We start from the raw sequence: 10055 nt of genomic DNA on the forward strand, positions 1-10055 counted from the left end.
ATTTTTCATAATAATAATAATACAATTAATAGATAAAAGTATTATTGAAAATTTGAAAAATTAAAGCAATCCTTGTAGTAAAGGTTTCGTTTGTTCCTTTTATTGTATTATTTCTTATAAAGATGAAAATAAAAATTTAATAATTTCGAAAAATTTATTGTAAATATTTATTTTTCTTCACATCATTAGTAACAAGCAGTACAAAAAATCATAAATTTGATAAATGCTATAAAATGTCTATATAATTAAATATAAAAATAATATGAATAATACTCCGTATACATTTTTTTAATAACGTAAAGGGCAGCTTTTAATGTCTGGTTCCGGTTGCACTGGAATGATAACACCATCTGTCATTCTGGTGATCAATGGTTCCACTTTATCTGGATTTATTTGACCCTTTAATTTCAACTCCAACTGATTCTCTACAAAATTAATCGCCTTGTGTTTGTCTTGGTCATATCCTTTGGCGACCATTGTGAGTATAAAAACGGCTTCTTTTACCAAAGGGGTTTCACGATCACACAGATGATGAAAAGCCATCATTGCTTCGGGATCAATATCTAATAAATTTTCTACAATCTATAAAAATGATAAAATTATTATTTCTTTTTTTTTATTTAAGGTAAGAGACCTAGTACCCGATCAGGGAACTAGTACTCGATCACTCATATATTTATATATATATATACATACATATATATTTACTAAATACAGATATATACATGAAGTGATCGAGTACTGGATCTTTTACCTTAAGACTTAGGAATATTTTTATTTTTTGTCCGAATTATGAGACAAAAAAATGATTTAAAAATTTTTTCTGTAGTTCGTTACTCAAATAAGAACTACAGGAATCAATACGTACCACAATTTTTTGTTTCTCTATTTGATCATGAAATTTATCAATAACGAAACCAGGATCGTTGCCCATTTGGGATGGCGAAAGCCACAATTCATCAGAAGAACCTAGAGCAGCTTTGCTGGCATTTCCTATCATTTTAGCAAGACAGGTCATCGGACTATCAAGATTTGAAAATAAAAATATTATAGCCGGTTTGTCTGGGTGTCTTACAACTCCGGCAATACCAGCAACTATATCATTCCAAATATCATCATACTGTTGCTTAAACTTGTAACTAATATTATCAATATTATTTTCTAAATTTCTGATAATCACATCCTCAGATAAAGTATTTTCACTGGTTTCGGATTCTGTGCCACTTTCATTTGAAAATACTGCAAGTGCACCCAGAAAAGACGCCAAAACAACCAGAAGTACAGTAGGGATGATTCCACATATTAAATAATTATTGTTCTCTGAATTGTTTTTCTTATTGTGCAAACTTGGACTAGTTTTTGCTTCAACTTTTGGCTTGATTGGAGTTTCTCTCTTTTCATTAAGAGAATCTGATAAAATGCGCCTGTTATTTTTAGGCGAATTTCGTAAATCACCAGACAGTGGATCAGCCTGTACATCATCAGTCTCATCAACATCTAGAGGGTCTGATTCCGAGTCATCATCAAAACTATTTGAGTCGTCTGGCTCCTCACCAGCGGACACAGTTCTGAATTTCATTGGCTTTGATGTCATCATGCGGGGTAAAGGTGGACGTGGACTTGGTACTCGTGGTACAAATTGGCTGTCAGTTACACCAAACTAGAATTACAATTATTTTGAATCATTAATAAGTCAATTTTTAAATCAAACACAAAAAACTTATGATAGTAACAGCAGCCAAGACAATTTCGTTGGTTTGCATAAAAATTACGATAAAAAAAATGATTTGAAATGCCCGAAATTTTGACAGGTAATTTTAAAAATATTTTTCTCTTGATTATAAATAAAAAATTTTAAGTGTCTGCTGCTCACTGCAAAAATAAATTTAATTACTTTTTTATTTTTAATACCATCCATTATTTGAATAAAATAAATTTAATAATTTAAATAAATAATATCAAGAATTAATTAATTTATAGATAATTAACTTTTTACATAATTAATAATTGATGAGTAATGATTTACTTTTAAAATATCATTGACCTTGAAATTATTCTAAGAATTTCCAAGTATTGGAATTATTTTATTTATTATTCGATACAAAGTTGCCGCGAATTGAATTTATCTCATTGTTACCAACTTGATAAGTTTAAAAACATTGTGCACACAGTCATATATTTTAATATATACCAACACCTATAAATATATTAGATGGATCACAATCCGCGGAATAATAAAACTAATTTAAAAATAATAATGTTTGTAATATAATTTAAATAAACGCGGGAATATCGGTATCGGATGGTGCGGAATTTAATAAAATTAAATAATTATTTTAGCTGATAAGAATGTGTGCAGGTCCATTTAAAAAGGTATTCCATTGGGGACCACTTACTGCTTTGGGTATGTTTTTTAAAACGTCAATAATTTTAAATATCTTCTTAACAAACTCTATTTATTTAAAACAGTACTTTTAGCGTTATTAATTATCGTGTAATTGCATGTAATTACTTTTTGTCACTCGTTAATAAAATATAATCTCGTCGGCCGAGAAAAAAATCCGGCTAAATCTCAAAGTTTACAAACATCCGTACTTCGTGTTGGTAACATTGAGTACTGATTGTTTTTTCTTATGACAACCGGGAAAATTTGAATCTAATTTATTTTTTTTTTTCAGCAATTATAAAAATAATAACAACGATGACAATTTACTGCAGCAGACAATGGTGGTCTCCTAAAGAAAGTCTCCTAGCAGCAGCAAATTTTTTATTATTCTTCAGTTTAAGCGGATCGACAATTTACCATTTTATGAGCGCTATTTATGAAGGCCCTGGTTATTTACCATTACGATGGAAACCTGTAAGTTAAATACAATTAATTTATTTATTTATTTATAAAGTACAGTCGGACTCCATTAACTCGGACAGAGGAGCAGAAATTTTGAATTTCCGAGTTAACGGATGTCCCTTCTTCCTAAATAGTAAACTATACGCGTGCGCTTCTACATCTACATGAATGATACATAGATAAATTTATATAGAGACATATAAATGTATATCATCGGTTGGGAGATAGCGCAGCTCGTGGGAGTCAAGATTGAGGGGAAGTTCTAAGATAATGGAATTTGAATTAATGGAATTCGACTGAACGGCTGCCCAATTTCAAAACACAGTAAGGGACAAATTTTTAAAAATTGATTAACGTCTTGTAAATATGATTCAATCCAAAAATTTTATTTTTGTCAATTACTGTATTTCGAAATTGGGCAGCCGTGTACTTTTTACTTTTTTATTAAAAAGTTTTGATTAAATTTTGATATTAATTGATTGACTATCGATTAGACTATGGGTTTTAATTAATTGATAAAATTTTGATATGCCTGACAGTTTAAAGTCATTGAAAATTTTAAAAAACTGAAGGACTGTTTGAGAACGCCTTTCAATGCTCATTAAAAGTTCACTAATAATTAAATTTTGTTGACCTGGTACTGTAAATTATAATGAGTTCAAAAAGTTCATTTGACTATAACTGAATTACTAAATAAAATTAATATTCAAATAAAAGAACAATTATTATTTCTTTTTTCTTGATAACGATTTATTTTATAGGAAAATATGAATGACACAAAGTACTTACAGTATTGTAAAGTTTGTGAAGGCTACAAAGCACCGAGGTCTCATCACTGCAGGAAATGTAATGCATAATTAATGTAATGCGGCTGTCTCATTACGAAACTTTGACAACTAACTTTGAAAAATATTTTAGGCGGTCGCTGTATATTAAAAATGGACCACCACTGCCCGTGGATAAATAACTGCGTGGGTCATTACAACCACGGGTACTTTACGGGATTTTTAGCGAGCGCCGTAGGCGGTTGCTGTGTCTCGACATTTATCTTGGTGTCCTGGTTGATAGCAGTGATAACACGTAAAAATTATACTTTTCCATCGCCGTCAGTATTTACCCTGATACTGGTTGTGTTCACAATCGGTCTTTCCATCGGTGTCGTGTTTGCTGTGGGGATGTTGCTTTACATCCAGCTGTCAGCGATATTACGCAACACAACGGGAATTGAAGACTGGATTCTTGAAAAAGCCAAGTACAGAAGATTTGGCACGGATGACGTATTTATTCATCCGTATTCTAAGGGATGGTTGTTCAACATCAAGCAAGTACTCAAGTGGCACTGCATGCCTGAAGGCGATGGCATTGTTTGGCCAGTTCGTGAGGGTTGTGATCAATACACTCTAACAGTAAGTATCTCTTTCTCGAATAAAAAACAATGGGAATGAAATATAATTATCTATGCTAATTAGATTTAAACAATAAAATGAATAACAATAATATAAAAGTATTAAATATATGACATGGACAATTAAAAGTAAAAACAAAAAGTACTTGACATTTATATTTATATTTACAGGTAGAGCAAGGATACCAAAAACAAGAAAAACGTAAAAGGGCACGTAGATATCGCATTGTATCTAAAGTATCTGGTTCTTGGATACCAGTCACTTATGGCTGGTGTGTTGTATGTCATCCACCTTGTACAGATGAACCTAGAATAAAACTTAATGTTGGTGATACAGTCATCGTCACTCGATGGCGGAAGTACGTGCTCTTTTAAAATTCTTCAAATTGCTGTCATGCTGGATAATTTAAATTATTTTTATTGAATTAATAAATTGTTTTTTTAAAAAAATAGATACTGGCTGTTTGGAGAGAAACAAGAGTCGAATGGAGATCCTAAGAAAAGGATAAGAGGATGGTTTCCACACTCGAGTGCTATCGAGGTCGTGGAGAATGGTAGAAACATACCGGCAGATTACAAGGACGACTAAAACCTATCATCGATTCACCTCGAGACTAATTTAGAAAATTTATGTTACATAAACTAAAACAACTCGCACATAAAAGTGTTGTAAAATTTATAATTACTATTTATATATACATATTTTAATTTTTATGTTAACTTTTTGTTAATTACCACTGTTATTTAATATTTTTTTATTTAAATACAGTATGTTATTAGTTTACTTGACAAGTTATAAGTGCAATTACAATAATAACAAGAGGTCGAGTTGTAATGACGCAGAATACGTGTTCCGTACATTGTTTTCTACTCAAGGATTTATGAGCGGACGCATATATATATTTTGTATGAATGGTTTCTTACAAATAAGTTTAATCTTTTTATTTTATTTCTTTGTGTGCTGTACTGTCAGATGTTTAATAACAAGTCACAGGTTTTCCTGCTTATTTTTTTACCTTGAAATGAATTTTTAAAATACAATCTCATGATTATTATTTTGTATGATTAAATATTAAACATTTGTGGAAAAAAAAAATAATAATTTACTGAGTACTATTAAGAATTGAATGAATGAGGTTGTTAATAAAAAAATGTAAGATTGATAGAATGATAAATTTGTGATGAGAATTAAAATATGAAAAATAGTTGAGTTGTGTGTGGGGATAAAATATTTTATAAACAACGAGAGCTCTGGGATAAGCTCAGCGGTACTGTAGAAAATCAATATAGCTGTATAAAAAAGCCCCGCGAAAGCACGAGAGCGAGAAGGACAGAGCGAGTCAGGTCAAAGAGAATGAACGCGATATGTACATGTGTGGACGCGTATGTGAATTTACTCTGGCGCGTGCGAATATGCTTTTGAATAAGACCGATATCACGCAGTACAATCGGCTGTCACGCGACATATATGCTTATTCATTTTAATATAAGCTCATATACTAATAAGACAACAGACTATTTAGATATATCGTCGTAGACTTTACTGTACTGAGCTCTGCATGCGCACTAATACCTGATACATATTCCCCGGAGATATCTAATCACTCGTACTGACCCATTCTATTGCGTGCTTGTGTCGTTAAAGATGCGATCAATGCAACTGTACATTAAAAATATATTTTTATTATTTTAAAAAACTTTTAATATTCAAGTATGAAAAATTTGTTTAATTCACTGTCCAGCTCACTGAGGTTTTTTTTTTTTTAACTTTACCAACTCAGATTTAAAATTGTATTTTATGTTTCGCTTGAACTTACTTTAATACGCTGAAAGTTTTTAATTATTTAAATGTATAGTTTTTAAAATATTTAACTTTGATACTGTTGAGGTTTTTATTATTCTTCAGAGAAATAATTTAAGCGAACTTTAGGTGGTAAATATGGAAATACTTTTCTATTCGAGCATAAAATTTTTATATCGACTTAAGTGGATTTAATTATCATAATTGCTGATAAATAATTGTACATTGTAACTTTTTTTGAATTTATTTTTGAGTTGACATGCAAGGACTTGCTATTTATTGGTCACAAATAAAATTTAAAAAGTAATACAGTAGTTTTAGTTGTTGGAAAAGTTTTTTAAAAATAAAAATAAAGTTCGCGGTGAATTGGACAAAAACCCTCCTATTGAGTTTATCTTTTCAACAATTGTATTGAAACCCATAACGTAACGTTACGTCGATATTGCATTGTAACTGTGGATGCCAATAGAACGGATAGAGAAATTTTCAAACTGCTGCGAGCTTCTGCATATAAATTATGTTATAATGACCACCATTGTTTGTTTAAATAGATTGATTAATCTTATTGTTATATAAATGATCGACCAGCAATTTATATATATATTCTATATATTTTTGAATATTTATCAGCTGCAATTAATTTTAACAAATCATTCTAATTAAATTATAAATTCATTATTCAGGTCATAATTTATTATAAAAATATGATACTAAGAGTAGCTGACATTGTTTTTTTTTTTCAAATGAATAAAATATTTACAGAAAAATTTTTCAAAAGTTGCATATCAAAAACTGTGATTTTGAAATTTGTAGACAATTACAAATTTTCGGATTTTTTTTTAGATCAATTACAAAAAAAAAAAAACGAAAAATATGCACATGTAGAAAATTTTAAAAACTAGAGCCGCAATTTTTTGAAATATTTTTTTTTTAATTTGTCGTTTTGAAAAAAAAAGTCAAAACTAAGAATTTTTCGCGCGGGTTCAAAAAATTTTATTTTACTTCTGAGTGTAAATGTAGCGGATATGAAAATTGAAAAATTTTCTGATACTTTAGTATCATATATATGTAGTATTGTTAATAAAAAATATATGTTAGGATTAGGTGTAATAATAATTAATATAAGAAGTCGCCGGAGTGCAACTGTTTGCAGCAACCCTGGAATTATTTGATGCAACAAATAAGTTGTCATGCCAGTTCAATCTGTACAAGGTTTAAAAAATACATGAGCTGGTGGTATGACTTGTGTTGGATAAAGAGTGGTATTGAGTAGTGAAAGTTAAAATTAGGTGAATAAGTTTGTAAGTAAGGGAGTCGTGGGTATAGAAGTGGAAACTGTTTTTATGGTGGGATTTTTATTCCCATTACTCGGATTGGACTTAAGATCGCTAAAGTACAACTTTTATTTCACAGTTGACCACTTGCTAAAGTACTTTTACGAGGACTGTTGGCTATTTGTCTTGCGATTCTTGAAGACAAATAACTTTAAAAGGTATTTTAATATTTACTTAATCCGCAATATAAATTAATTGTATAAATATTTTTAATTGTCTGATATTTTTCCGCTCCGAAATTTAAGTTTTCTAGGAGCGTAATTTAAAATGTATATAAATATATAATTACATATTTTTTAATTTTATTCTAATAATAAATAAAATTCAAATTTAAATCTATTGAGTATTTAAGGTCGAGTTAATTATTTATATTTAAATTTTGAATCTTAGCGCCGGGTAGACTTGGGGTTCATGATTTGCAATGCGATTTAATAAATTAATTTATTACAGGTTACAGGTAAATTTAAAAAAAAAAAGCTTACGATAAAATTAAATAGGAACGAAATGACTCAACACGTCACAATTTCCCTGGTGGTCAGCGTTATTGTTGGACTATTAGCACTTACCTCTGTAAACGGATTTCCCGATGGAGCACCGGTCGATGTATGTGTTAAAGAACGACCGAATCAACCGTATCATGGTCAGGTTCGCGCACAACCCGCAAATACCAATCCTTATCAGATTATCGCATCGTCAAAAAGTTATGGACCTGGAAAACAGATTAGCGGTAAATTTAATTTTCATTTAAATAATTAATTTATTTTAAATCTCCCGGGGAAAATCAAAACTTATTTGATTTATGAAAATCGTAATTTGCATTTCAATTTGGATTCGACCCGCGTAGATTTCAATTTATCATTACATACATTTTTGTAGATTTGTATTATAAATCAATGGGTCATTTTTAAAAATTATAGATCATACTTTTATCAGAAAACTGAAATTTAAAAAGGGCAAATTATAACTTTTAGTAAAAACCCTTAAATTTCTTTTTGAAACCAGTTTTTCCATTTTCAGGTGACATAAAAATTTTTCTTTATATTTTTTACGAATACCCGAATTTGAGTAGATTTAATTAAATCTCATAAAAGATTAAATTTATTTTCCCGAGGTAATTTTTATGAAATTAAAAAATAATTATAAAATTTTAGTAAGCATCAGAGGTGACACATTCAAAGGTTTCTTCATACAAGCAAGAGATTCTCGTACTCATGCATGGATAGGAAGTTTTGCAACAACACCCAACACTAAAGTTTTCGACGAATGTAGCGCAGTAACTCATGCAGATCCAAAAGATAAGCAAGAAGCGACATTAATTTGGAATTCTCCACCTAAGGGACAGGGTCAAGTTTATTTCACGTGAGTGCCATTACCTTAACTAGACAAAAAAAAAAAACTAATAACAATAACCACTAATTAAATGACTAATAATAACAATGATTACAATTAATTACAATCCATTAGCAAACTGGTGATAAATTTATATAACAAATCACATAATAAATCTTTCATCTTTTTGTAATTTAAATAAGTGGATAAATATTATTATACATACTATTAATTAGCATAACTTGCTGGTTTATAATGATAATTATAAATAAAATAATTGTCAATGAATTAATGTTACGATAAATGTCAAGAGAACTTTGAACCCACGGGATGACGCAACTGAAATTCATTATTATTATTAACCAACTTTGTAAGGTGAATGTATCAATGCTTGTCAATGGTGATTGATTTCGAGGCTTTTTGAAATATACTAGATATATATGCTCTCATTAGCAAACCGGTTTTTTAAAATTATACAACTACTTGTCTTTAAGCCCAAATATTACCGTCTGCGTTGAGTCTTCTTCACTCATTGACCCACATCACTATTTTTAATTCGGTAATTAATTATATGAAAGGTTTTAATTAAATATTTATATATTCTTTCAGTGGAAGTGTCTTGAAAAATTACTCGACTTTCTGGGCAGACTTGATTTCTCAATAGAGTTACTGAGGAAATGTGGTGAGTTTTATGCTCAAATATAAATATAATATATATATAATTTATACATATGATAATTAAAATAAATTAAATAATAATTACAGATGTCAATAAGGATTTTTTAATGAAATTATTATAAATTATTTCGTCATCAAAGCAGTAAAAGTTGCTCGTTTATAAATAAACGGATAAGATATTCTTAAGATTAATTATACAGCTATAAGTTTATATATATTTTTTAATTGCGCTCACGTTTATTGAGTTTGTTGTAAAAAAAATAAAATGTATCTATGATGTAAATGTTAAATAAATTGAAGGCTCAAAGTGTAAGCAAGAGATCAATTGTTGAAAGAAAGGGAAAAATGGGCGTAATGTAAGAGGCTGGTAAAGAGAGTAAGTCTTAGGCTGGTACGTGATCTCTTCCCTTATTCGAAGCTCGTAAATGGTGGATTTCCTTAATGGATCTTACGGCGTTTTCCACTATATAAAGTTTTATCCGAGTCGAATGTAACGAGCTGAGTTGAGTGATAGAGAGGAAGGAAAATTACATAAAGCGACAGCACGCTGGTAAAAGTGGGCCACCACGACGCAATGCGATACATAATAATAATAATAAATGTGCTCGCGTGTAAGTGTATAAATATTTTCCCAAGTCAATTAAATCCTAATGCTACACA

At 29.8% G+C, this 10055-nt stretch overlaps 3 protein-coding genes across 5 annotated transcripts; 2 read left to right on the forward strand and 1 right to left on the reverse strand.

Annotated features, from left to right (window-relative positions):
* Window positions 1-8: 8 nt before the first annotated feature.
* On the reverse strand, window positions 9-2609 carry LOC103572323 (uncharacterized). 3 transcript variants are annotated; one of them, XM_008550868.2, is made up of 3 exons: window positions 2513-2609; window positions 869-1660; window positions 9-582 (listed from the first exon to the last, which is right to left on the reverse strand). In XM_008550868.2, exons 2-3 carry the CDS (start codon window positions 1595-1597, stop codon window positions 289-291), a joined length of 1023 nt encoding a protein of 340 aa, XP_008549090.1. In that variant the 5' UTR covers window positions 1598-1660; window positions 2513-2609; the 3' UTR covers window positions 9-288. The 3 variants fall into 3 exon arrangements, with proteins under 3 accessions (XP_008549090.1, XP_008549089.1, XP_008549088.1); XM_008550867.2 differs by having other exon boundaries at window positions 2397-2607; XM_008550866.2 differs by lacking the exon at window positions 2513-2609 and adding an exon at window positions 1895-2355.
* Window positions 1679-4967, forward strand: LOC103572322 (palmitoyltransferase ZDHHC6). The gene is made up of 7 exons (XM_008550865.3): window positions 1679-1811; window positions 2341-2404; window positions 2679-2860; window positions 3610-3694; window positions 3767-4254; window positions 4425-4612; window positions 4707-4967. The coding sequence occupies exons 2-7, from the start codon at window positions 2350-2352 to the stop codon at window positions 4840-4842; spliced, it is 1134 nt and encodes a 377-aa protein (XP_008549087.1). The 5' UTR covers window positions 1679-1811; window positions 2341-2349; the 3' UTR covers window positions 4843-4967.
* A 2083-nt stretch (window positions 4968-7050) lies between these two features.
* On the forward strand, window positions 7051-9619 carry LOC103572324 (putative defense protein 3). Its single transcript, XM_008550870.2, has 5 exons — window positions 7051-7546; window positions 7839-8115; window positions 8540-8747; window positions 9327-9399; window positions 9483-9619. The coding sequence occupies exons 2-4, from the start codon at window positions 7893-7895 to the stop codon at window positions 9379-9381; spliced, it is 486 nt and encodes a 161-aa protein (XP_008549092.1). The 5' UTR covers window positions 7051-7546; window positions 7839-7892; the 3' UTR covers window positions 9382-9399; window positions 9483-9619.
* The last annotated feature ends 436 nt before the right edge of the window (window positions 9620-10055 follow it).

The sequence above is a fragment of the Microplitis demolitor genome, chromosome 8 (assembly GCF_026212275.2).
Source record: "Microplitis demolitor isolate Queensland-Clemson2020A chromosome 8, iyMicDemo2.1a, whole genome shotgun sequence".
NCBI classification, from domain to species: Eukaryota; Metazoa; Arthropoda; class Insecta; order Hymenoptera; family Braconidae; genus Microplitis; species Microplitis demolitor.

Coding starts and splice junctions, on each gene's coding strand:
- LOC103572323 (XM_008550866.2), bottom strand. CDS start 1,918: ATGGATGGTATTAAAAATAAAAAA. Junction 1,661..1,894: donor ATGGTATTAAAAATAAAAAA/GTAATTAAATTT, acceptor TTGTAATTCTAG/TTTGGTGTAACTGACAGCCA. Junction 583..868: donor TAGAGAAACAAAAAATTGTG/GTACGTATTGAT, acceptor TCATTTTTATAG/ATTGTAGAAAATTTATTAGA.
- LOC103572322 (XM_008550865.3), top strand. CDS start 2,350: ATGTGTGCAGGTCCATTTAAAAAGGTATTCCATTGGGGACCACTTACT. Junction 3,695..3,766: donor GTCTCATCACTGCAGGAAAT/GTAATGCATAAT, acceptor AAAATATTTTAG/GCGGTCGCTGTATATTAAAA. Junction 4,255..4,424: donor GTGATCAATACACTCTAACA/GTAAGTATCTCT, acceptor TTATATTTACAG/GTAGAGCAAGGATACCAAAA.
- LOC103572324 (XM_008550870.2), top strand. CDS start 7,893: ATGACTCAACACGTCACAATTTCCCTGGTGGTCAGCGTTATTGTTGGA. Junction 8,116..8,539: donor ACCTGGAAAACAGATTAGCG/GTAAATTTAATT, acceptor ATAAAATTTTAG/TAAGCATCAGAGGTGACACA. Junction 8,748..9,326: donor CAGGGTCAAGTTTATTTCAC/GTGAGTGCCATT, acceptor ATATTCTTTCAG/TGGAAGTGTCTTGAAAAATT.